The sequence below is a fragment of the Neoarius graeffei genome, chromosome 15, assembly GCF_027579695.1.
Source record: "Neoarius graeffei isolate fNeoGra1 chromosome 15, fNeoGra1.pri, whole genome shotgun sequence".
In the NCBI taxonomy this organism is placed as follows: Eukaryota; Metazoa; Chordata; class Actinopteri; order Siluriformes; family Ariidae; genus Neoarius; species Neoarius graeffei.
Window position 1 is genome coordinate 53,229,424 of NC_083583.1, and position 27,951 is coordinate 53,257,374.

At 43.1% G+C, this 27,951-nt stretch overlaps 1 protein-coding gene across 1 annotated transcript; it reads left to right on the plus strand.

Moving 5' to 3' along the window:
- The first annotated feature begins 3,186 nt into the window (after positions 1-3,186).
- On the plus strand, positions 3,187-27,818 carry ndufs7 (NADH:ubiquinone oxidoreductase core subunit S7). Its single transcript, XM_060941612.1, has 8 exons — positions 3,187-3,260; positions 8,922-8,958; positions 9,123-9,191; positions 15,172-15,289; positions 15,507-15,686; positions 21,235-21,281; positions 27,322-27,410; positions 27,576-27,818. The coding sequence occupies exons 1-8, from the start codon at positions 3,245-3,247 to the stop codon at positions 27,671-27,673; spliced, it is 654 nt and encodes a 217-aa protein (XP_060797595.1). The 5' UTR covers positions 3,187-3,244; the 3' UTR covers positions 27,674-27,818.
- The last annotated feature ends 133 nt before the right edge of the window (positions 27,819-27,951 follow it).

Below are 27,951 nucleotides of genomic sequence, written 5' to 3' on the forward strand. Positions count from 1 at the left end.
TCATTCAATTTCTTCCAAATAACAATAAACTTTGGTCTTTTTAACAACTTCATTATCTGGATGCCATTATGAAGTTAACCAATGATTCCAAAGCGATTATTTAGGACAGAGTAATACATGTTGCTTTACAGAATTGTGTGTTGCTTTACTGTGAACAGTACTGATTCTGCTGAAGTCCAGTGCTTTAAAAGTATTTGCACAGTGAAATGAAAACGCAGTATTGTAGATTTGCTTCTGAAGGTGCTGGCAAAATATTCACTTCTGTCACAAATTTACAAGAGTGGACGAAGATGGGTGAGGAGCGATGGCACAGGTAGTCGGATAGGTTAAGCTGTCCGTGATGGACAAAGAGAGACTTAAAGCTGCCTAAGGTGGAAAAAGGGCAGGAAAATGTAGATAAGGGTTAAAAAAATGGAAAAAAGGCAGAAAGGGGGACGACCACAAACAGGGTAGACAAAGAAAGAAAAGGGTGGCCCATGGTGGGGGGAGCCCAAACCGAAAAAGGCAGACAAGGGTGGAGAACAGTGGCAAAGGCAGGAAATGGGGATGATGGAAAAAGATGAACAATCATGGACAGCAATTTTAAATATAAGGGCAGACGGCGGCAAAAAATCAGACACATGGTGGACGAAGGCTATTTTACAGATGATGGATTTTTTTTTCATTGCTGTTGGGATTTAAAGCAAATTTCAAGAAATCTAACAAAAATGCTTCTCAAATAAATAGCCGGGCAGGCGTTGGTGTGGAAGACGCCGTCCTCTACCTGCTACACCGAGCCCACTCCCATCTGGATAAGGGAAATGGCACAGTGAGGAATACTGTATGACAGAGAAGAGGAGTATAAACCCCTTTCACATGTCACTGCGCCGCGAGATTTTGTTAGGTGCCATATTGGAAGACCAAGTACATGCACTCACAATATAAAACAAAGTACGAGCGAGGGTAAAGTGACATGATGGATGATAATTCGGGTTATGTGAGTACATTACCAGCTGCAGAAAGGGCACGGTATGTGGAGAAACTGGCTGTGATTGATGGGTTTGACCCATATGATAAGACTCGGGGCAAGGGAGAATGGAAACATAAGGAGGACCTGACACCAATTCTGCCATCTGTTTGCTACCCAGACATTGTAAACCATTTGTTGTTTACACCCAGTGCCTACACTCAGTGTTCGAACTATGCCGATATTTTCGGGGGGCCCCTTTTTTTCCCTTGGGGGTGTGTGTGCTTGCACTTGTCTCGGAGCGCGGATCTCCAAACACATGAGAAGCCTATCTTACGCACATATCACGCGGACTCCACACCTCCACACACGCATCGCGTCTGAAGTCATAACTCATCGGGGAAATCGTGTCCGCATTGGCATGTTCAAAAAACAACCTCGCGTCAACAATGATACCACACGCAAGAAAAAAAACAAACAGTCAGGCTACTCAACAACCAACCTGGCAGCAGCGAGCAAGCCCCAAACCATCCTAAATTATTATTATTATTAAATTGTAGAAGTCTGGGAGGCTTGCTCCTCATACAGTTATCAACTTGGGGCCACTTTAGCATGTTTTAAATCTGAATTTCTTGCGTTTGCTTACCTCAAAGTGTCCACAGATCATGCACAGACTTATCCATTATATCCACAGTTTTTTGCCAAGTCTCACACAGGTTTCTTTCAAGTCCACTGTTGGGCCAATAAATCATAAATAAAACAGCTCAGATTTGTTTGTTTAAGTCGTTTGCCACTCCACTTTATTCTCGTGGGTTCACATACCGCTGCCGTTATTATCCCCTTATCACAAGTTTCTTGGTCTTCCAAAATGGCGCAGGGTCTGTTTACTTCCGGTTTCGGGTGACGTCAGTGAAAGGGGTCTATAGGAGCCTGGTGAGGGACTTTGCCATTTGGTGCAACAGGAACCATCTGCAGCTCAACACCTTGAAGACCAAGGAGCTTGTCGTTGACTTTGGGAGGTCCAGACCAAGGTCATGACCAGTTCTGGTCGAGGTAGAGGCTGTGGATTCCTACAAGGACCTCGGGCTGTGGCTGGACAGCAAGCTGGGCTGGACTTGCAACACCAGCCACTTAAACAGGGAGGGACAGAACAGGCTGTACTTCCTGAGGAGGCTGCGGTCCTTTAACATCTGCAGGAAACTCCTGTGGATGTTCTATCAGTCCGTGGTTGCCAGTGTCCTGTTTTACACCGTGGTGTGCTGGGGGGGGCAGCACATCCAAGAAGGACACATCCAGGCTGGACAAACTGATCAGGCGGGCCGGCTCTGTGGTCAGCATGAAGCTGGACTCTCTGGTGACGGTGGCAGAGAAGAGGACTATGGACAAACTACTGAACATCATGGACGATGCCAGTCACCCTCTGCACACCGTCATCAGCAACCAGAGGAGCCTGTTCAGTGACAGAATGCTCCTTCCCAAGTGCAGGACGAACAGACTTAAAAACTCCTTTGTCCCTCATGCCATCAGACTGTACAACTCCTCTCTGGGGGGAGGAGGGGGAACAGGAGGACAGAGGACGGGAAGGAGCAGTAGCCTAGCCTGATGATGAGCAATACTGGACAATGTGCAATACCTCTTCTGTTGGCCTTTTTTCCCCCCTTCCTCTTCCCCATATCTTCTCATCTCATTATCTCTAGCCGCTTTATCCTGTTCTACAGGGTCGCAGGCAAGCTGGAGCCTATCCCAGCTGACTACGGGTAAAAGGCGGGGTACACCCTGGACAAGTTGCCAGGTCATCACAGGGCTGACACATAGACACAGACAACCATTCACATTCACACCTACGGTCAATTTAGAGCCACCAGTTAACCTAACCTGCATGTCTTTGGACTGTGGGGGAAACCGGAGCACCCAGAGGAAACCCATGCGGACATGGTGAGAACATGCAAACTCCGCACAGAAAGGCCCTCGCCGGCCACGGGGCTCGAACCCGGACCTTCTTGCTGTGAGGCGACAGCGCTAACCACTACACCACCGTGCCGCCTGTAAATACCTAATTTAATTTATCTAGAAGTTTTCTCTATTTCTATTCTCTGTTTATCCTGTAATGATGCTTCTGGAATTTTAATTTCCCTGAGGAAACCCTCCTAAAGGGATCAATAAAGTTCTAGCTAATCTTCCCTCTGTGTTCTTTTCCTAATTACGTGTCACATCCAGCAGATGGCGCTGTGCACCCGCGCATCACTATTTCCATAACTAGAGAAGAAGACGCTGTACCGGAAGTTGTGTGATATAAAGATGGCGGCGTTGGTTGGTGAGTATCGTAACAGCCCAATCTTGCATGGTTTAGTTTTAAAAATCGAGTTGCGTGACTTCTTCTCGAGTATGACAAGTCACTGATCATTATAATCCAATTATTTTGTTAAATTTGGTCGCTGGTGCGGTTCGTCTTCTCGTTATCTTAACAATCTGTTCCCTGACCTTGTTATGTTTCTAGCTAACGGCTAACAAAGCTACAGATGTGACATGTAGACTCACCAAAGCTGTGGCTCGGTCCTGAATGTCTTCATACGCTTTATAGAAATGCAATAAATTGGCTTTGAAATAATGCCATGAAACTATCTGTGGACTCCAGTATCTGTCCACTAGTGAGTCATTTGGGGGTCAGTCAAAACATCTCTGGGCTAGAAACAAGTGGTTTGGCTGCATTAGTGTAAAAGACTAATATATTTGCATGACCAGCATATAAAGCTCTTAAACTGCTCAGTGCAGATTGTATGTAGGATCTGGTTGTTAAGGGTTGTTTTACAATCGGGGTACGCAAGCTAAAAATCACATTTAACACTTATTATCTTCAATATCAAAAGGCTTGACTAAATAAACTTGGTTGTTTATTGTAGCCCTGTGATAGCTCTATTTACCATGCAAAAAAAAAAAAATTTGGTGATAACGTTATTTTTGGTGAATGTATTGGCAATATGTGTCATATTTAGCAAAATTACTCGTGTCATTTAGAAAAAGTGCTTTTTTGACCACAGGTAGCTCCAAAAGGGATGCACTTACATCATTCTTTATACCATCTCATCTCTAGCCGCTTTATCCTGTTCTACAGGGTCGCAGGCAAGCTGGAGCCTATCCCAGCTGACTACGGGCGAAAGGCGGGGTACACCCTGGACAAGTCGCCAGGTCATCACAGGGCTGACACATAGACACAGACAACCATTCACACTCACATTCACACCTACGCTCAATTTAGAGTCACCAGTTAACCTAACCTGCATGTCTTTGGACTGTGGGGGAAACCGGAGCACCCGGAGGAAACCCACGCGGACACGGGGAGAACATGCAAACTCCGCACAGAAAGGCCCTCGCCGGCTACGGGGCTCGAACCCGGACCTTCTTGCTGTGAGGCGACAGCGCTAACCACTACACCACCGTGCTGCCCCCTCTTTATACCATAAAACAAATATTTGGTTCCATATCATTGGAAACATAGTTAAGTTTTTATGTTGAATGCCAGTAAGTTTTCAGACTATTTTGATCAAATTAGTATGCAACTGTGTCAAAAAAATGTCCTCTCCGAGACAGCTAATTTTTCAATATAAAATAACATATCTAAAATGATTATTTTCATCCTAAAATGTGGTCAAGATATTGGGACATAAATATTAGAGACAACTAACATAAAGCTTGCAGCCTTGTATTTAAAAGCACTATGGAAGTAGTGGATTCTGAATTGTCAAAAAAAAATGTCCTCTCCGAGAATCACTTCATTTGTTTCAGGGCTCTACACTAACTTTTTTTTTTTTCAGGAGCACACGTGCTCCTAAGTTAAAAATTTTAGGAGCACAGGGAAAAAAATGGGGGCACAAGCAGGTTTTCATTTTAAAGGTTTATTGCAGCGCAAACCTTAGACACACCAACACAACGCAAAATTCAATTGGGAATGAATGAATGAACAAACAAATGAATAATGAACAACTGAATGAATGAACAAACAGTAGCTAAACAGAGAGCAGAGCTAACAACATCATCAAGGACAGCTCCCACCCTGGCTCTGAGTTCTTTGACTTGCTGCCCTCAGGCAGGCGTTACAGGTGCATCAAAGCAAGGACCAACAGACTCAAAAACAGTTTTTTCCCACAGGCCGTAACCACCTTGAACAATTAGCCTTTTTCACATTACATCACTTGCAGGGGAACTCATCCGTTTTCAGCCTTTTGAATGGAAGAAGAGGTATACGGCGGCAACATATGTTAACAAAACTGTCTCATTCACAGATAAGATTGATAATAATATTGCGCATTGTTGTTTATCATTACGTATTGTTAGCGACCATTCCAGTCACCTATCTGCCTTGTTTTGGAAAGGAAGTTTACTGACTTTCTATGGTTGCTACTTGTTAGCCAGCAGATTAGCATGCCGCCTCTTGTTCTTCTGCAAGTGACGTAATGTGAAAAAGGCTAATTACATGCACTGACTGATGCCACTTCTGGCAGGTGCAACAATGCACCACCAAGGACCTAAAAGGACAATATTCTCACACTTACCTGATACAGTGCAATACTTATTACAGTGCAACCTCACAGAGCAACTTTTTAGTTTTTATAGCTTTTGTATATTTTATATTTCTACACTTTTACATCCATACCCAATACAATGCAATACCAAATACAGTGCAATATCCTGAGTTTTGTAGCTGAACTGAGTTTCGATAACTAATGTGCAATTAACATCTGCAACTCAACACGCCCAGTTGTGTATATATATTCTTTGTTTTTCTGCTGTGTTGTGACATGCACCATTTGTATATACTGTATATTATTTGTTTTTCTGCTGTGTTGTATGTTCCCATCTAAATGTTTGCACTGGGGTGTGTGCTTTCCATCTCATTATATAATTTTCCCGCACCTTCTCCCGTCGTTCTAGCTTTCTTCACTACACTTTCTTCCTCGTCTGTTCTTTTATTCTTGTTTCCACCATCATTGCTTTTAAAAAACGCTGTTATTCTCTGCATAATAATAAGTTAAATTTATATAGTGCCTTTCAAGCAACCCAAGGACGCTTTACAATAATAGACAAAGAAAAAAAATAATAAAAAATAAAAAGTCCACCAAGTAGGGGTCAAGATGTAATTCCAGTGGTGTAGCAGCCACAGTCCCACCAAAAGGCGCATGAAAACGAGTCCCACATCTCCAGCACCGCTGCCGTGACGCCGTCAGCAACATCGCTCGAACACCACGCCGTGGATCCACAAAGCGAGCAGAGAAGCTCCGCCACGCAGAGCGCTGGTGTGTCCCAAACCGCCTGCACAGCCGCTGCGACAACACCGAGCAACATCGCTCGGAACAACACGCCAAGCGTTAAAGCACAGAGCGCTGGACAACCACGATGTTAAAATGAGCAACGAGCTCACTGCAGTCCATAGCTAGGAGCACAGGCATCACCCACGGCAAACCAAGGCCTGGAGGGAACCAACGCCCAAAACTGGGTCCGGAGCTACACCACAACCGGCAGACAAAACACTCAAACATCAAACTACACAAACACACAGTAAAAAAATAAAATAAAATGAAAATTGAAAAATAAATAATAAAAAAAAAGCTCTGGTGAGAAGCGGCAGCCAGAATGCGCACGACATACTCTCAACCGGAAACGGAGAAACAATGAAATCCAGCAATAATCATATATTAGCATAGCGAATATATTTCTCAGCTCGGTCCGAACCAGCTCTCAGTTGAATGATCTGATGAATCCCTAAAAAGCACTTTTCCCACCTAATGCCACACCCACAACATACAACCGTGGGAAAGAGGGGCAATCACAGAAAGATGTGGCAGAACAGCAAAAAAAAAAAAGTAACTTTTTCACACACACACACACCCCACACCCCCCGGCTGCCATGGGAACCACCGCAGGTGCAAATGCACGCAACTACAGACAGGGAGCAAGGCACAGGCAGAACACACCCACAACGCTGAACACACACACTTACAACAATACAGGCCGTTACTCGTTACACTATATTAGGTAGGCTATCCAGCGCTGGATTTACATATTTTGCAGTTTAACGTTTGATACATTTTAGAATGTTAAACTCGTCGCGTCTGTGCTCAGTGCTTTCCTAAATTGTCGGCTGCAAGAAGCCCTCACACAAATGCGCGTTGTTTTTTTTTTCGTCGTCGTTCACATGCTGAAAAATTCGCTCGCAAATGTGAGTGAAATGTGTGCACTCAGGGGCGCCGCCAGAAATTTTGGGCCCCATGAAAGATTAGAATTTTGGGCCCCCCAACTTTGCCCACCCTCGTCACAATTGCACTATTGTCATTATTTGACTTTTGATAGCCCATGGACCTTGAGTTTGTGACTTTATTACATTTTATGTATTAACCTACCAGGGACTAGATAAAAACTGGTCAGTGACTAATTCTGGTGCATTTACAATCACAAATGAAAATTCAAGATTTTGCCACATGCCTTCTTGTGCTAGGACAATTGGTAGTGAAATGTGTGATGTGACATGTTCTAAACCAATGGTTTAGAACGTGTGAACATTCCACACACGTAACCATGTCAAACACTTGACTGGTGTCCGTTATTAGCAACACTTTAATCTAGCAAACTGTATATGGCGCTCCCTCATTAAAAACTTCAATCCTAAAGCATTTATGGGTTGTATTGCTGCTTACCTCCTTCTCCAAAGGGGGGTTCAGTGGTTTGGTAGGGCGGAGGTCCCCCTGAGGCTGAATCTGTGCATATTTAGGGCACCCCATTAGTTATGAAACTGGTTATTAGCACTAGTTATTAGCACCAGCATAACGTAATATTTCATCTTGTTTATCACACAAGTCAGTTCAGTTATTAAAATGGAAAAAATGTCACTGTACAAACTGTAAAAGTGTTCTCTTGATAGGCAAATCCAACCACGTTCATACTGTTCATTTACCATTCGCTAATATTTTGAACACACATGTGAGCGATAGCTACCTTTCTTTGGGAAAAACTGAGTGGCCAGTTGCCTGCCTCTCCGGTCCCTCTCAGCTTTCAGCTGCCTTGCTTTACGTTTTTGACAGCCACTCTTCATATTTAGCGATCATAGACTGTACGCACTCCACTGCTGGCTGGCTGCTGCTGCACCGTGACACAGCAGCAAGTAGCGTTGCACTGATCAGCACACAGATTTAACGCATCGCGCGTCTACCAGAACTGGACCGTACCATTTCGCAAAAGGGGGAGGGTTAAATGACAATATGTTGAAGAACTCAAGAAATAGACAACCTTGTTCAATTAGCTCATTTTACCAGATGGAATATTGCATTGTTGTTATTTCAAAAGTCTTATTAAAATCATTAAAAGCATATTATCAGCCCCTTAAAGGGCCCCATGGCAGTGCTGGGCCCCTAGAATTGTTCTAACCTTTCCCCCCCTGGCGGCGCCCATGTGCGCACTGTAGAGCCCTGATTTGTTTCTCCCAGCCCTGCTTAAAGCTGCACTTAATCTTGTTATAATACAAACTATTACACATGCCTACTGTATCTGTTCTTTAACTTGTCCTTCACTTAAGAGCCGGTACAAGAACCAGTTTGAATCAATTTGAATTTTGGACCCCTGTGACACAAACTTTGTACCCTGATTGTAAAACAACCCACTGCTGCCAAGTCTTTTTTTTTTTTTTTTAATATAAAACAAGTTGTACAGAAATTCTAAGGCATTATAGTCGCCTCAGTTTATGTCGTGTGTTCATGTTTAAGATCTGTCTAATGTGAATGTTACACATGCTCATGGCATACAGTACGTCAATAAATTCAGTAGCAAGTCAGCATTTAAGGTCAGTATCTGATCATGGTATTTCTAGTTGGAAAACCGCAAGAGATGTTAGTTTGCACCCAAAAATAAATTGCATGATTTCACAGAGGTATTTGAAAGTGCTGTCCTTCATCTTACCGTGAGTAACAGTCCTGTCCCTCTCTTTCAGCTCCTCGCCTTGCCACACTGGGCTCCTTTTCACTCAGGTGAGACATGACTGATTACTTTATCGAGGTTACACCTTCGTTCAGACTGCTTTGCTAGTTAATGATTTTGATTTATGTTTGATGTATAGACATACTTTGTAAGAGTTTATATAGAAGATACAAAGCTTTGACAATTTCTAATCAAACGCTGATCTTCGTTACAGACCATTTTCTTCTTTTGCTGCTCAGAAAACAGTCGTGCTCAAGAACACAAAGGATAAAGAAGCTAAAAGGTGTGGAAATTGTGGATTTATAGGCAGTTCTAGAATTGTTGGCACTCCATGTAAAGATGGGTAAACAACTTATGGAAGAAAAGTCAAAGTCCTTCATGTGCCAGGCAGTCTCTCATCCCAGTACTAACCAGGCCCTTAAAGGAACAGTCCACCGTACTTCCATAATGAAATATGCTCTTATCTGAATTGAGACGAGCTGCTCCGTACCTCTCCGAGCTTTGTGCGACCTCCCAGTCAGTCAGACGCGCTGTCACTCCTGTTGGCAATGTAGCTAGGCTCAGCATGGCCAATGGTATTTTTTGGGGCTGTAGTTAGATGCGACCAAACTCTTCCGCGTTTTTCCTGTTTACATAGGTTTATATGACCAGTGACATGAAACAAGTTCAGTTACACAAATTGAAACGTAGCGATTTTCTATGCTATGGAAAGTCCGCACTATAATGACAGGCGTACTAACACCTTCTGCGCGCTTCGACAGCGCATTGATACCTTCACTCGGAGTTGTACCATTTTTTTATTTTTATTTTTTTTAAGACAGGGCGGACAGACCAGGGCATTTGCCCGCCTGGCCGTGCGCGACGAGGAGCGCTCTCGGTCGGCTTGGGAGGCAGATGGCAGCCCCTCCTGGAAGTGTGGTTTTACCATGGGCCTCATGCGGAAAAATGACAAAGTCCCAATTTTACCATGGGGCTCGAGTTGTACCATTTTTTTAGACAGGGCGGACGGACCAGGGCATTCGCCCGCCTGGCCGTGCCCGAAGAGGAGTGAAGGTATCAATGCGCTGTCGAAGCGCGCAGAAGGTGTTAGTACGCCTGTCATTATAGTGCGGACTTTCCATAGCATAGAAAATCGCCACGTTTCAATTTGTGTAACTGAACTTGTTTCATGTCACTGGTCATATAAACCTATGTAAACAGGAAAAACGCGGAAGAGTTTGGTCGCATCTAACTACAGCCCCAAAAAATACCATTGGCCATGCTGAGCCTAGCTACATTGCTAACAGGAGTGACAGCGCGTCTGACTGACTGGGAGGTCGCGTAAAGCTCGGAGAGGTACGGATCAGCTCGTCTCAATTCAGAGAAGAGCATATTTCATTATGGAAGTACGGTGGACTGTTCCTTTAAAGGGGAACTGAAGTCATTTTTAAACTTGCTTTATTTCTTAATTAACATGTTATTCAATTAGGTTTTCGGTATTATTAATCTTATATTGTGACTTGTATTGGCATATTATATTTCACTTTTCAGCCTTTTCAGTTTTTAGCCATGTCGAATGTAGTTCGTTTGGTCCACGGCAGGCGTCGCTTATCCGCACGATCTTCACGAGACTTGTGCGAGACTTCAAACGTGAAGTGTCGGCGCCGCCATTTTGAAAACTGTTTTCACAGCAGCCAGATCGCCATATCATTCCAATTTAGATTAATTTCGAGATTTGCCAGCTTCATCAGTGATGATTATTCCATACGACTTCGAACCAACGTGGAGTAGAGAAGAGTTGGAAAGACGACAGGATAAGGACGAGTCCGTCACGCTGGTATTTACGCCATTACTGTCGCACAATTAAAACGTGCCAGATCAGGCAGTTGGTGGGTTTTCAAAATAATAAATGCATGCATTTTTGTGATAAATACATAGAGCGCATTTCCCACGTAATCCTCACTCAGGTTTCGGACAGCGCTACAAAATGGCATCCACACTATATAGTGAGTAGGGAGTGATTTCGGACACAGGGAAAACTTCCAGCTTGATTACATCAGCATTCGAAAGAGGACGTGCACGTCTTTTGACAACTTTGGCAGATGTTGGGCACTTTGATTTCCGCTGTACGTTTTACTTCCGTCCTACGATGTCTCACACAGGTCTCAACGAATCTCGTTTACGGCCATTGCTTTGACATATGGACTGATATACAAGGACGCGTTATCCTAATGGGCTTCATGGGCAGCTGCCCAGGGCCTCGGCCACTAGGGGGCCTCGGAGGTAGCGAGATCGGAAAATATGAAATGATATTTTCAGAAGTTTTGATCATATCGATAACATTTTTGATGCATTTCGCCACCCGTAAGGAAGCCCACCTTGTCCCGTCGCATAAATCACCCGTCATTGTCAATATGATCACTGTCCACCATGTCTTCACACGCTACGCCAGCTCGAGTTCAATGATTTAATTAATGACTTCGCTTTCCAGAAAAGTAGGAAAGTGCCCTTGTAAGTTGACCCATGGCTGTCAAATTGAATGCGCAAAGCTGTGTGCCACTGCTGTTTGGGACATTACATGTGTGAAAGGATGAAATGTTTCACATAGCCTAACATTTTGAGATTTATTTCTGAGAAGCAAGATATTTTTCTTTCTTTATCGCTCTTTGTTTTCACAAGTTAAAAGTCGCCTGGATTCCAAAATGAAAACGAACGGTTCTATACCAAATGAATGTTCTTGTTCTGAATACTAAAGAAACTGTTGTAGGCCGAGGTGATGTTCCTGACATGTTGTTCATTGACTCACTCATTCAAAGGCTTCTTGAGGCTAAACCTTAGTTAACCAGACTTGTTAACCGTGATGTCTGATGGATTTTTTCACCATGCAATTGCCTATTTCACCATTGCTTTTTCTCGATTAAATAGGTGTTGATGGATATAAAGTTTTATCGTTCAGTAGTATTTCTAATTGTGCCACTGTCATTATTTAACACTACGTTCAGACTGCAACCTGAAACGACCCATATCCGATTTGTTGTGAAATCCGATTTTTTTTGTTAGGCCGTTCACATTACCAATTATATGAGACTTGTATGCGATCTCCGATATGAACGGAAAACGACCCAAAAGTGTCCCGCATGGGGCGTCGTGGCTCAGGTGGATGAGGCGCCATACCATAAATCCGGGGACCCGGGTTCGATTCCGACCCGAGGTCATTTCCCGATCCCTCCCCGTCTCTCTCTCCTCCTCATTTCCTGTCTCTACACTGTCCTATCCAATAAAGGTGAAAAAATCCCAAAAAAAATCTTTTAAAAAAAAGTGTCCCGCATGCGCAAATTGACACGTAATAAGCACATCTACGTAATATGTAAACAAAAAAAAAGCGCACTCTTCATGTTTAATGATTTTCTCTTTTTTTTTTTTTGTTTGTTTAATTATCTGGTTAGTGTTAGTGTGAGGTCTCGTGTGTGTTTTCGTTTCTGAACTGAAATGAAAACGTGTAGCCTGGTAATGAGGGTTGACTCCTAAATGTCTCTCTAATTTCTATATACAGTAAGTGGACTACATGTTACTAGGAAGTAATGGATTTTTAAACTCGAGCTTCAGTAGGCAGTCGTTTGGGATACGGCCGCTGTATTACCAAACTCTTAATTCAGGCTTAATAATTTGTACATATTTATTTCGTCATATTAACAAACTTTTTCTACATTTTTATAAATATTTATTTAGATTGTTTATAGCCAGCTGAATTCTGCAACTTCTCTCAGCGCTGGCTCAAGGTGCAGAAACACCAGTGCAGTTTGCGATGGAGATGAGGCGAGACCTGGCGATGTGGTTTTTGTGGCGGCGGCGGAACTCGCACAATAATCTGATTAACAGCAGACTAATGAGACCGAAGGTGTCAAATTACTGGAAATTTCCAGAACAATCTTATAATCTTGTAATACAGGATGGTTTAAGTTATAAATCAGTTATAGAAACTGTTTTATTTAATCAGGCTAACAGATCAACATCCAGGTCCCTACCAAATCCACCATTAGCTTGATCAATTCTATAAAAGTCTATTTAAATTCTGAAAACTGTACAAATGTTGTTGTTTTCCACCAAAGAGGCGGGATTAGCCAACGCAGAATAGTGACGTTTGTCTCTTGTTGATGACGTGTAGGTCGCATGAATGCGACCTGTCCGGTCAGACTGCAGTCGCATGTGAAAATATCGGATATGCATCGGATTTAGGACCACATATCCAAGCGGCCTGGGTCGCATGTGAAAAAATCAGATCTGTGTCGTTCAGATTGTCAATAACAAATCGGATACAGGTCGCATATGGGCAAAAAAATCGGATATGGGTCGTTTCAGGGTGCAGTCTGAACGTAGTCCAAGTTTCTGTGTCTAGTTAGACAGGCACGTCTGAGGGGGTGAATTTGCTGAGCGCAGTTGCCAACAGGCAGGGGTGGGGCCTCGGGGGTGTGTCTGCCCAGGGCCTCGGCAAGGGTTAACGCGGCCCTGCTGATATATTACATAATATATTTCAAACACTCAACTTGCTATAGCAGTGATACAATAGCTGTCAGAAATGCATTCCTACATTTTATAAAATGAGAGACATAAATAGAATTTTGATGATAAATTTGCCTTCAGTTTCCCTTTAAGGCTTATTGGGCAGCAGCGCTCTGCATTTCTGTATCCCTTTGCCTGTTACTGATTTCATAACTAGGATTACAGTGAGGGACTGGCCCTCAGGTAGCCACAAGGGTTTGACTTGCTATTCACATCTGCATTGTGGCACTTTGCCATATGGCAGTAGGGACCATTTTTATGATGGTCTTTGGTATGACCCAACCATGATTAGAACTCGCAGTATGGGGATGAGGGGGTATCTACTGATAATTAAATCAATCTTGCGTGGAAAATCTTAATTGGAGTAAATTTGTTCTAGAAAGAAAAAAAACCCCACCATCATTTATGACACAGAAGCTAAATTTCTTTCGCTATTGATGATGATGATGATGATGCCCTTTATTGTCACTAGTCACATGTACCAGCGAAATTAGCCGTCAGCCTGTCCGTACATATACAACATACAATTGACATAGGGTAGACAGGACAGGAAGACAGGGATAAAGATAAAAAGGAAACACAACATGAGGAGAGATTAGGAAAAAAAGAACCCCCCCACTATGCTCCTGTCAGGAGTACAGTGTGGGAACATTTAAAAAAAAAAAATCCTTTGCATAAGCACACAACAACACAAGTACACTTTAAACACGGGACTTGAGGGGGGGGAATCAGGGGTAAGAGGTGAGGGGAGGAGGTAATCCAGCGTAAGCAAGCAGCTGTCCGCTCCTGCAGCCATGAAGGCGCTGGTCACGCACCTGCTTGTCACACTGGGGGTAAAAATGGCGACCGCGGAGAGCTAGAGAGGAATGCGAGGAATGAGAGCGTCTCCTGGCAGCGACCTTCAGGGGGAAATGTTTCCTCAGCAACGGCCTAAACCAAGGTCGGTGCTGTCTCAGGGCACCGAATGTCGATAAGATATGAATTGTTTGGTCTTTCCAGATGCAGTCTTTGCACGTCCACACCGCTCGTCCATATCTGTCCATTCTATTCAAATTGATCTCCGAAAAACGTATTCCTTGCAAAGCTGAAAGCTGCTCCGAGTTAACAACCATTTTGTGGTTAAAGTTCTCAATGTCCACAGTCTGAGTGCCAACAGCTTTGCCCACCACTCCAATCATATCGGGCAGCTTTGTGGGGCTTTGAACAGCTGTCACTGTTGTCTGATTTCCTCGATATACCAGGGCAATGCCTAATCCAATCAGCAAAAGTCCTGTAATCATGGTTCCGAATAGGTAGATATCTTCAGTGTCCTCCACAGAAAGAATCGCCAGGCACACGACTCGCCACCGCTCCCACGCATCCATCGTGTAACCAGCCGCAAATGTTCCGGCAGGACAGACGGGTTCCCCCGAACCCAAATTTCTCGTCGAGAAAACTGTCAATTTCGTTAGGGGACCAGCTTATCAATTCCATGCTTTTTTTAGTTTAGAAAGTAATGCAGGAAGAGTCTCTTCAAAAAGTACAGCAGACGAGACAAGACACAGAAGCACAAGCAGGGAAAAAAGGAGGGAGAGCAGAAAAATGTGACCGCCTTCCGTGGAAGCACGGAGTTGTATTCAACATGAAGAAGCTTAGAAAATCCACAGATGCCCGTAATTCAGTTTTACTTGCTGGGGGAGCTCTGTGAGCTGTCACCACAACTGTCCTTTCTGTCCAATTTGCAGCCTGGTTCCATTCAGAGAGAAAAGCACTGCTGTGGCATCGAAGCCCACCTCGGCAATCAGCAGCAAAGGTGAATACGTCATCACCAAGCTCGATGACCTGGTGAACTGGGCACGCAGAGTAAGTACCGTTCATTTTTGGCTCACTTTGTTTTCTCATCTCATCTCATCTCATTATCTCTAGCCGCTTTATCCTTCTACAGGGTCGCAGGCAAGCTGGAGCTTATCCCAGCTGACTACGGGCGAAAGGCGGGGTACACCCTGGACAAGTCGCCAGGTCACTTTGTTTTATTTGGCAGGAAATGACAGTTTGTGATCCTTTCCTGCCTGTTACCTAGAGCTCCTTGTGGCCCATGACCTTTGGCTTGGCGTGTTGTGCTGTCGAGATGATGCACATGGCAGCACCTCGCTATGACATGGATCGCTTTGGAGTCGTGTTCAGAGCCAGTCCGAGACAGGCTGACGTCATGATCGTCGCTGGAACGCTCACTAACAAGATGGCTCCTGCTTTACGCAAGGTATGATGTGGTGATGATTACTGTTACATAAGGCTGGATGAATAAATATCCATCCATATTGTAGTGACTGAACGGGGGGAAAATTAAGAAAGGGCAATTTGGCAGACTCTTTTAATTTATTTGCTCCAGTTGAGTTTAGAAAAGTATTGAGTGTACTGAGAAGGTGTTATTGAAGTCAGCACATCTTGTGCCCGCATAGTTTTTAATCACAGTCCACAGACATGGGGAAACTGGTGCACGTCTTGGTGCATATCACGGGTAAATTCAGGAGCAAGATCAATGTAATTCTCCTATTTTATATTAAACTTTGGTCAAATATCTGTAACATTTTGCATTTTGTGCAATTTTTTTACCTTGCGCAGTACCAGACAAATTCAGTTGAAATCAAGCCATTTGAGGCGAATTGGTCCGCTTCTGAAAAAACTTGGCATTTGGATTTCCCAGCAAACATTGATTTCGCGTGCGAGACGCCTCCTTCTGAATCCTACGTCAGCACTGGTTTGTTTACAAGAAAACGACCATATTATTTACATCCCCGGTGTTGTCTCTGTTGTCTTCACTACTTGAATCATCATCATCAAATCCAAACAGATGAAGCCCCAATTCTGACATCTCATTATATTCTTCATCCAAAGGTGAAGTAGCATTGCGCTCAGGTGACAAGTCCATATTTCAATGCAAAATCGCTAGCTGCTAAACTTGGTCTACACAGGCTGTGCACTGAAACCGTGCAAAGCTCGCGCAGCCTGCTGGCGCTTCCGCAGGTAATGTCACGAATCTGGCTCCAGACTCCCTTGGGATTTTTCCAGACGCGTTTTATTTTTTTCTGTTGTAGACAGATGGCCTTGTGCAAAATTACCCTTCTGGATGAGTGTGTAAAGGGACATACTTTCATATAAACCAAATGAAATTGGTCCAGGATATGCACTTTAAAACATAAAGCAAGCATTTCAAAATGTTTTTAGCCCAGGATTTCATTTAATCACCTGTCTTTGGTACAATACAGGGGTGGTATATTCCATGTTTTCATGTTTGTGATTAATTCCCAGATGTTATCATTATAGATGAAAGTCTTCCGGATTTACCCGGAAATCCGGGTATTTGACAAAACTCTTGAAAATCTCCGGTTTTCCAAATGGAGAAATTTATTTTTCGGATTTTTCGCGTTCCTAGACGCGGCGTAATACTTTGCATCGTCCTTGCATGGGCGCAGTCCTTAAATAGCCCAAACGTAGTTCATTGATTAAAGACAGGTGTTCTTTGTTAACGGCGCGCGTGCCGGAGCTCAGCTAAGGTGCGCAGGACTGGCACCGTTCTGCGCAAGCACAACACAATCGCACTAGAAAGCGTGTTCAAGCTGCCAGTGTAGCTGCAGTCTTTTTCGGTGCGAATTACAAGCATTTCCTCTTGTGTTAATAATTCGCCGTGTCAAAACAAGCAAAACTTTCCTCCTTCTTTCGACGTGAAGAGAGGTAAGCAATTTATTATATATTTTTCCCATCAAAGTTGCATTTTGTGGTTTCAAAGCTAAGTTTTAGTGCCGTTTCTACAACACAACATCAAGAAAACGTGGAAGAAACCGCAATAATGGAAGAGCCGGTTTCTAAGCGACCTAAAACTAGCAATGGGAATTTATTTTTTGTTACATAATGCATGGGTGCAAGTTTTTCGGGGGACGTAGCCCCCCAATCTTAGTTTGACTTTCAAGAGTTCAGGATTTCTTTGCTCCACTTTCATCTCTATTATCATATCAGACTGAATGGTGTTGCTAGAATGGCGCGATGTTGTTACATCATTATTGACACCGGCTCCTGCTTGTTTCTCTTCTGATGGCTCAAGCAATCATTCAGGCTGTTTTTAATCCTAAGTAATTTCACATCAGTTTGGTCAAACTAGAAGTTTAACATTATTTACACACCACAACACTGGGCTTCTTTTATCAAGCTGAAACATTTCATATCCTCTGAGAGCTCCTGAATTTGTGCAAGTTTGCATTCATGTGAATCTCAATTGATAAGTTTCAAATTGTATTGACTGCAATTTTGTATCTGGATGACACGGTCAGCTTTTATATAGCCTTCTCAATTGTGCACATGAATTTAAAGAAGGTTTTGTAAAACTCATTTCATATCGGTGACCTTGAAAGAAAGCTATCAACAAAGACGTGAAGACAAATAAGACTTGCCATTAAATTCAGGACAAAAGAAGAGGAGGCACCTTATAAAAGGAGGAAGAGTTACCCTGTGTCCGAAATCACTCCCTACTCACTATATAGGGCACTATATATAGTGAGGACACCATTTTGTAGTGCTGTCCGAAACCTTAGTGAGGATGATTTACACGCTATATAGTGCACTCAAAGTATCCCACAGTGCATCACAAAAAGTAGTGTACAACCCATGGTCACTAACCAAAGCAATATCCCATCATGCACTGAGGTCGCACTGAAAGAAATCAAATTAAAAGCCTCAAATTTGATTTAATAAAAGGCAGCAGCAAAGAAGAAAGTGTTCAGCCTTGATTAAACAACAAAACTGAAAGATGCAGGTACTTTGTATTGATGAATGTGGGGAATACGCTCAGTATAATATGGATTTATCACAAAAATAAATGCATGTGTTTTTATTATTTTGAAAACCCACCAGCCGACTGATCTGGCACGTTTTAATTATGTGACAGTAATGATGTAAATAACAGCACGACGGACTAGTGTCCGAAAGATTTTTTTTTTTCTTTTAATTTTACCAATAAGCTCACTATATAGTCTTCGATATAGGGAGTAGTGAACGAGTGAGTGATTTTGGACACAGGGTTAGTCTGTGCCTGTGGTAGCTGACAGGCTCCATCCATCATCTGTAACTGCTTATCCTGTGCAGGGTCGCAGGCAAGCTGGAGCCTATCCCAGCTGACTACGGGCGAAAGGCGGGGTACACCCTGGACAAGTCGCCAGGTCATCACAGGGCTGACACGGAGACAAACAACCATTCACACCTACGGTCAATTTAGTCACCAATTAGCCTAACCTGCATGTCTTTGGACTGTGGGGGAAACCGGAGCACCCGGAGGAAACCCACGTGGACACGGGGAGAACGTGCAAACTCCACACAGAAAGGCCCTCGCCGGCCGCTGGGCTCGAACCCAGGACCTTCTTGCTGTGAGGCGACAGCGCTAATCACTACACCACTGTGCCGCCCTAACTGACAGGCTGTGTTACTGGAAGATGTCGCACACACCACTCTTAAGGCCTCTGCATGCTCTTGCGACAAGGCTTTCGCAGATAGCTTTTCGCAGACAGTTGTAATTTATTGTTGAGCGGGGGAATAGGCGTGCGCGATGTTATTCACCGACACAACGCAAGGGGGCGCGAAGTCGCTAGGAGTAGTTGGTGGGTGTGGTTAGTGGAGTGTTTATCCTCCGGTTACTTATAATGACTAGAACTTTTTTTTTTTTTTAATAATGACTAGAACTGGAGTCGTATAGATGTACATACTTCCTCAATCAACCGCTCTTCGTGCTGCTCCATCTTCGCTCGTGTTTTTAAAAATGCCGGTCGTGAAAACAAACCAAACCGGGAAAGTAGGGAAGCGGAAGTGCGTGTACAGCGGGTAGAGTGGACCAATCAGAGCCCTCTTGTCTGCGACGCTGTCTGCGAGGCTTCTGCGGTGGTCACAATTTTTGGGAGGTGCGCGCAGAGCGTCTGCGAAGGGGGGCTACGCAGACACTGTCTGCGACACCGTCTGCGAGGACTGGGTTGTCAGCATTAATTGGCCTTTAGGAGCTGCGCTTTCAGTGTTTAGTTTTTATTTTGTTGCTTTCAGCTCTCTGGATTATTGTGTGCATTGCTACATGTGAATCAGCTATGCCAGGATCATAGATGGTAATTTACAGGTGATTGGTCATAGTTTTAAATATTACATATGTGAGGAAGAAGAAAATCAGCATGTCTGAAACTTTGTGGGTTTTTTTTTTTTTTTAGTTTAGCCTGTACAAACAGAACAGGCTGATTAAATGGGGCTAATTATTTGTTGCGTTAAAGTGGACATTATGGAAAAAACTTGCCTTTTTCAGTGCCTGTGCACAAACATTCGGGTATCTGGAGCCCACCAACCCACAATCTCTGAAATGGGACACCCAGTCAGTTTCTTTTGTTCTGCCTATTTCAGAAGACATGAGCTTCAACAAGCCATTCAGATTTGTCTTCCCTTTTCTGTGTCCCAATGGGAGCTCATTAAAATTATCCCACCCCCTCATTTGAGTGTCTCCTCTCATGACTTGATAACTGCTTTTGTGAATGAAGTCAAGTCAACTTTGTCAAATATGCTGCACATGCTCGACATACAGCACAGATGAAATATCAGTCCTCTCTGACCCACGGTGCAAACAGGCAATGCAATAAATAAAAATAGAATAATTGAAAAAAACAAACAATATAAACAGCATAAACACTCTAGATAGGAACTAGACATAGACTAAACACTCAAACAATATAAACAGTATATATAAACAGTATAAACACTAGATAAGAACAAGACATAGACTAAACACTCAAACAATATAAACACTCTAGATATGAACTAGACGTAGACTAAACACTCATATACACACACACACACACACACACACACAAATTGAATATTCTTGATGAAAGTGCTACCTGATTGGCCAGCAGAATAAGGGGGGGTGGGGTGAGCAGTGGCTCATTATCATTTAAAGGAACACTCACTCAGATCAGCTGTTTTGAACAGAGCTGTTTAGACGGAGAACGGAGCTGTGGTGTTTTATCCTTGTGGGAGTTTAACCAAAGAATGTCAGACGGTTCATTAAGACCTCATCAAACTGTCAACTTCTTTTTGAAGACCTTGTAAGTGGTTTTTTTTGTTTTATTTTTTTTAAATAATGGCCTAGTCAAAGCCCAGACCTCAATCCGATTGAGAATCTGTGGCGTAACTTGAAGATTGCTGTGCACCAACGCAACCCATCTAACTTGAAGGAGTTGGAAGATCTTTGCCTTGAGGAATGGGCAAAAATCCCAGCGGCTAGATGTGCTAAGCTAATAGAGACATACCCCAAGAGACTTGCAGCAAAAGGTGGCTCTACAAAGTATTGACTTTGGGGGGGTGGATACCTATGCACACTCCAGATTTTTTTTCCCCCATTTTAATTATTGCTTGTCACAATTGAAAAAAAAAATTTGCACCTTTAAAGTAGCAGGCATGTTGTGTAAATCAAATGGTGCTAACCCACCCCCAAAATCCATTTTAATTCCAGCTTGTAATGGGACAAAACACCAAGGGGGATGAATACTTTTGCAAGACACTGTAAAGAGTGACGAGTAGCACTGATTTTATGGGAAAAAAAATGTTAATGATGAAATATGGAGGTATGAGGTTTCTGCCTGACAGTGACCATATGGAACAGTGAGATGAGTGTATAATTACCCATACACACCTCTGCACATTACTGAGATTAATGAAAGTGCGTTCTTTCTGACTGGTTGTTTCGGGATGCTATGAGACCATTTTTTAAAAGTCACTTTTTGTTGCTGTAGGTGTACGATCAGATGCCTGAGCCCAGATATGTCATTTCTATGGGAAGGTAAGGACAAATATTTGTCTCCTTCAGGCCACCTGATGCTCTAATGTCAGAAAAATCAGTTTATTTAACCCAAGTGTAGTAGCGCAGGGTTATACTCTTCGAGTATAATTGGTAACTAATGACTCATTTCTATCACAATATTATATTGCTGTATAAATTAAGGGGTAGAGCGGTTGCTCGATGTTGCTACAGTTAAAACGCAGCGCTGTCATGCAGCTGCAATGACCTTTATCATGATTCAAAACAGTTAGATTTACGTACCAGGATGTGAAATTGTGTGTCGTTTTGATCATCCAGACAACCAGCACCAAAAACGTGAAGCATGGGGTGTCATGGCTCAGGTGGATAAGGCGCCATACCATAAATTTGGGGACCCGGGTTCGATTCCGACCCGAGGTCATTTCCCGATCCCTCCCTGTCTCTCTCCCGCTCATTTCCTGTCTCTACACTGTCCTATCCAATAAAGGTGGAAAAGGCCCCCCAAAAAAAGTGAAGCATGTTATAAAGGAGTTTTTCAGCGATGAGAGCAGCTGCTTTATGTTTGGTTGTGTGCTTCTTTCCCAAGTCATTTGCATATTCCTCTTGTCTAATGCTGCATTAATTAGGGTGCTTTAATAAGCACAAGTCTGCATACCACTGTTGCCAAACTATGCACCAGAAAGTTAAGTTTTTATAGGTGTAATTCCTTCACTATCATAAACAATAAGCGAAGAAAAAGAAAATATCTTGGCATGAGAGGTGGTTGTCGTGAAGTGGATGGCCATTGCTGCCCCGGTTGATTTAATATTCTATAGCAGAAAGTGTTATTCCACTTCTACTGCAGCCTTTACGAACAGTACAGAATACTTTGTTTATCAGTATGCTGTACTCTAAATTGACCGTAGGTGTGAATGTGAGTGTGAATGGTTGTCTGTGTCTGTGTGTCAGCCCTGTGATGACCTGGCGACTTGTCCAGGGTGTACCCCGCCTTTCGCCCGTAGTCAGCTGGGATAGGCTCCAGCTTGCCTGCGACCCTGTAGAAGGATAAAGCGGCTACAGATAATGAGATGAGATCAGTATGCTGACCATTTGTGGTATGTTACTTCCCATTATAGCAACTATAAATGGCTATACGCCTCTTCTTTCCCTTTTTTTTTCTTCTTAAACATCATAAAATGGAAAATTACAGTATAAGGAAACTGAGCAATTGCAAAGTAGTGTCTTTCCCATGGTGGAAACAGCTCCATGCACTGACCAAAGCCTTATTTCACAAGTGTTAAGTTTATTCCTTAAAGAAAGCTTAACAAGAGCAACGTTTTATACATTGGTACATGATTTTTTGTTGTTAAATAGCAACACTTTTCTTCCTAAATAACACTTCTGTTTAGTTTTAGGCCCTGTCCACACGGCAACGGATTCAGGTGAATCTGATAAAATTGTTTATCGTTTCGGCCTGGCGTCCACACGGCACCGGCGTTTTGGGTGCCCTAAAACGAAATCTTTTGAGAACGGGTTCCAGAGTGGAAAAATCTGGCAATGGCGCCGTTGCGAAGTCGTCTGGATGAGTAGAACGGATTTGTTTACGATGACGTCACAACCACATGACTGAGTGCTTCATGCCGGGTAGAAGTGTAACGAACTCGATGCGAGTTGTCAACAAATCCTATAACTTGGTTCATGAAACGCGCTTACAAAATATTTTCACTGTGAATATTTATTGTGTAATGGTGCAAAGTGAGAGAGAGTGAGAGAATAGTCCTTAGGGCAGGGTCTTTAGTCCAAACACTGCGTAAGCAGTATAACCAAAACCGCGCACTGCCCGTGCGCTTTCCAAAAACAATCCCGCCAGCAAAAATAGAAAAAAAAAAGGAGCGATCTCACCTCTTCAGATGTTGGTTTAAGTCCGACAATACATTCCTCAAAAAGGGCGTAGAAGAACAAAGTAATCCATCAACGTGTAGCATTCAATTTATTCCGGACCATTAAAGAATCCTGGAGGGTCAGAATGTTGGCGTACCGGCTTCCATCTACCCCCGTTCATTCTTCTTTCCGCGTCTTTCGTTTTACGCTACTGATTAATAATCAACTTTATGTGGCTGATGCTACAGAAGAAGGGGTTTATGCGCATGCATGCGTCCTACTTCTATTGTTCTGGTGTCTCCGATGGGACCGTCTTACAGCGCACGTAGAGGTGTGACATGTGTATTGCATCGTTTTCAGCAAGCGTTGCGTTGCCATATGAACCTGATATTTTACTGATCCGTTGGCCATGTGGACGCGATATATAAAAAAAAAAAATCTCGTTGCCGTTGTCGTGTGGATGTAGCCTTAGGCCAAGTTTACATTAGACTGTATCTGTCTCGTTGTCTTCGCGGATGCACTGTCTGTTTACATTAAACCGCCTGGAAACGCCGGGAAACGGGAATCCGCCAGGGTCCACGTATTCAATCCAGATCGTGTCTGGTCCGGTGCTGTGTAAACATTGAGAATACGCGGATACGCTGTGCTGAGCTCTAGCTGGCGTCGTCATTGGACAACGTCACTGACCAATCCACCTTCCTGAGTCGCTGGCGTTGGTCATGTGACGCGACTGCTGAAAAACGGCGCGGACTTCCGCCTTGTATCACCTTTCATTAAAGAGTATAAAAGTATGAAAATACTGATGCAAATACTGCCCATTGTGTAGTTATGATTGTCTTTAGGCTTGCCATCCTTCCACTTGCAAGTAGTAAGTGATCTGCGCTGGGATCTCACACACAGCGGCTCAGTCCCGAATCGTGGCTCGTGCACTTCACTCGCGCGCTCTGTGAGCTGCGCAGGGCCGGAGTGCGCACCCTCCAGAGGGCACTCGCTGTTCAGGGCGGAGTGATTTGGAGCGCAGGATGCCTGCGGAGCCGAGCGTATCCGTGTATTGGCGTTGCTGTGTGCACGCAAATCGTTTTAAATACGTTAATCTGATGATCCGCTGATACGGTCTAATGTAAACCCCACCATAATCTCTGAATGTGTTGTCTGTCCCAGTGAATGAGTCGTTTAGACAAACATTAACATGGTTAAATGAAGGTATTGCAACCCTAAATGACATGTTTAGACAGTATCGAAAATGCAAATTAAAAAAAAAAACAGCTGTGCAAAGCAATTTTCTAAAAATGGCTTTGATTTGTATTTCATTACAGACAGTATGAACCCAATATATTTCATGTTTTGTCTGGTCAACTTCATTTCATTTGTTAATATACATCCATTCTTGCATGGACAGGGGCAATTTAGGGCTAGTAATGGTGTGATTTGAAATGAGTGATGTCTCCAGGGGATTGTAATCTTGATTTGGTATAAAATCAGTATCCAGGAAAGGCCTGGTCTTTTGAGGAGCAAAGATGGGCTGAGGATCTCCAGGTGGTCAATAAATACATGAGAAAATTATTTTTAAACGTTTCAGTGTTCCTCAAAGAGAGAAAGAAAGGGATTTGGATATTTCACCGTCTGCGGTACATAGTATCATCAAAAGGTTCAAGGAATCTAGAGGAATTTTGGTGCGTAAAAGGCAAGGGCACAAGCCTAAGCTGAACACCCGTGATCTCTGATCCTTCAGACGGCACTGCATCAAGAACAGTCGTTCATCTATTGCTGGGTTTCACGTGACGTCACATCCGCCTCATTAGTTATTCCAAACTTTAGCTGGTGGTCTACCAAAGCTCAGCTGATAAAGCGTTTGTACGGAGAAGGTGCATTGCTCGCGTGAAAAATGCCTTACGCTTGCATTGTTTTAGGTCGGTCGAATCGCTCAAATCGTGAAACCGATCAAGTTTTTTTAGGGTTCCCTGTGAACTAATAAAAAAGGGTGAACGAACACAGGGTTTCACAAAAAGACGTCGAGAAAGGTGGCTTTTGAGCCTCTCACTGAAATCGAAGGGAGCCGAGTCGAAGCATGCTCGAGTTTGCAGTGATCACTTGGTGAAAAGTTTGTATTTCCCTCTCAGCTCTGGCCTTAGTGTTTCCCAAGTACTTGCTATGTGTCGTTATTTTACAGTACTTTTTTTTTTTTTTTTGTCACGAAGCACTAAAGTCCCCAGCTGTTTCTTTGATTACTCCTCACAAAGTCCATATGCATGAAGGTCACGACAAAATTCTTACCCAGCCGTACAGTTACAGTGCGCCTTAGGCCCTGTCCACACAGCAACGGATTCAGGTGAATCCGATAAAATTTATCGTTTCGGCCTGGCGTCCACACGGCACCGGCGTTTTGGGTGCCCCAAAACGATATTTTTTGAGAACGGTTTCCAGAGTGGAAAAATCTGGCAACGGCGCCGTTGCGAAGTCGTCTGGATGAGTAGAACGGATTTGTTTACGATGACGTCACAACCACATGACTAGAACAAGCAGCACTTTCGCGCACATCATTCGTAACAACAACAGAAGGGGTTTATGCGCATGCGTCCTACTTCTATTGTTCTGGTGTCTCCGATGGGACCGTCTTACAGCGCACGGAGAGGTGTGGCATGTGTATTGCATCGTTTTCAGCAAGCGTTGCGTTGCCATATGTACCTGATATTTTACTGATCCGTTGCCCATGTGGACGCGATATATATATTTTTACCCGCTAAAAAAAATAAATCTCGTTGTCGTGTGGATGTAGCCTTAATCACTTCTCCGTCTTGTTTAACTAAGATCCAGGTCTTTAAAGGGGTTTCTGATGATCTTTGTGAATGATTTACCTGAGAGATAAGAACTAACGCAAGTGAGAATCAAGCGATCTATTGTTTGTTTACATTTTAACTTGCAGTTGATCATGGTATTTCATAGACATTTTCTGGTCTCTTGGGTAAAAGCAGTCCTTTATGCACTCTCTGTCCCACTTACACACTTTGCTCCACTTACACCCAATGCTTCATCCAAAATTGCGAATGGTGTGTGTGTGTGTGTGTATATAGAGCAGTCTCTGCATTTCAGCATATGTGAAAAAATATTGTAACCTATATATTCTTTTGCAATGTGACACATGAACAGATAAAACCATTTTTACTTCATAATCTCTGAGGATGGGGATTACATTTGACTACGTTCAGACTGCACCCTGAAACGACCCATATCCAATTTTTTTGCCCATATGCGACCTGTATCCGATTTGTTATTGACAGTCTGAACGACACAGATCCGATTTTTTTCACATGCGACCCAGGCCGCTTGGATATGTGGTCCTAAATCCGATGCATATCCGATATTTTCACATGCGACTGCAGTCTGACCGGACAGGTCGCATTCATGCGACCTACACGTCATCAACAAGAGACAAACGTCACTATTCTGCGTTGGCTAATCCCGCCTCTTTGGTGGAAAACAAGAACACTTGTACAGTTTTCAGAATTTAAATAGACTTTTATAGAATTGATCAAGCTAATGGTGGATTTGGTAGGGACCTGGATGTTTATCTGTTAGCCTGATTAAATAAAACAGTTTCTATAACTGATTTATAACTTAAACCATCCTGTATTACAAGATTGTTCTGGAAATTTCCAGTAATTTGACACCTTCGGTCTCATTAGTCTGCTGCCCACATTAATCAGATTATTGTGCGAGTTCCGCCGCCGCCGCCACAAAAACCACATCGCCAGGTCTCGCCTCATCTCCATGCTTTACTTGCAAACTTGAAGAGTGCGCTTTTTTTTTTTTTTTACGTATTATGTAGATGTGCTTATTACGTGTCAATTTGCGCATGCGGGACACTTTTGGGTCGTTTTCCGTTCATATTGGAGATCGCATACAAGTCTCATATAATTGGTAATGTGAACGGCCTAACAAAAAAATCGGATTTCACAACAAATCGGATATGGGTCGTTTCAGGTTGCAGTCTGAACGTAGTGTTTGTCACCATGGGATTTTAGTGATTTGCTTTCAAGGGTATTGAGTCACTAAAATAACTTGCCATACTGTTTTACAGTTCTCAGCCTGTCAGGCTTAGGAATAAACCTTGAACACTTCCAGACAGTGGTATCTTTGAACCTCATAAACCAAGCTCAAAACTTTACTATGATCTAATACTTTTTTTTTTTGCTGTTTGTAGTTGTGCTAATGGTGGAGGATACTACCACTACTCCTACTCAGTGGTCCGAGGCTGTGACAGAGTTGTCCCTGTGGACATTTATGTTCCGGGTATGTGTCACCTAAAATCATTTTAAGCCTTTTAAATAAAACATTTCAGTATAACGTTCTTTCTGAATTCAATTTTACAGTGTCCTGTAACCATGTCTCCTTAGTATGAAAAATCTAAGCAAGTAATTTAAGTTTAAAACATGACAATCTGTGTTTTTCTCGAAGGCTGCCCACCAACTGCTGAGGCTTTGCTTTATGGAACTCTGCAGTTACAGAGGAAGATTAAGCGGGAAAAGAAAATGCGAATTTGGTATCGCAAATGAGATTTCTTATCACAGGTGATCTGTTGTAAATGTTTTATTTAACGGTGGTAATTTGTTGTACTTGGAAAGCTGTCGAGCTGCTTATGGTGCAGCTTAATCACCTCCTCTTTGCAATTACAATAAAGGACTGTCTATTGTATCAGTACTCCTTTGACTTTGAATGCTTTTCTGAATGGTGGGGTGATTTGATAGACACGGGTAGTAAAATACTACTCAGAATGCAAATAAACAATTTTGAAACAAAAGCAGGTATACATAATTTGATGAGATGCATGTGG

What these genes read in the sequence shown, in the direction of transcription:
- ndufs7 (XM_060941612.1), top strand. An exon ending in TGGTGAACTGGGCACGCAGA is followed by an intron (nt 15,290 to 15,506) that starts GTAAGTACCGTT and finishes CCTGTTACCTAG; the next exon opens with AGCTCCTTGTGGCCCATGAC. An exon ending in TATGTCATTTCTATGGGAAG is followed by an intron (nt 21,282 to 27,321) that starts GTAAGGACAAAT and finishes TGCTGTTTGTAG; the next exon opens with TTGTGCTAATGGTGGAGGAT.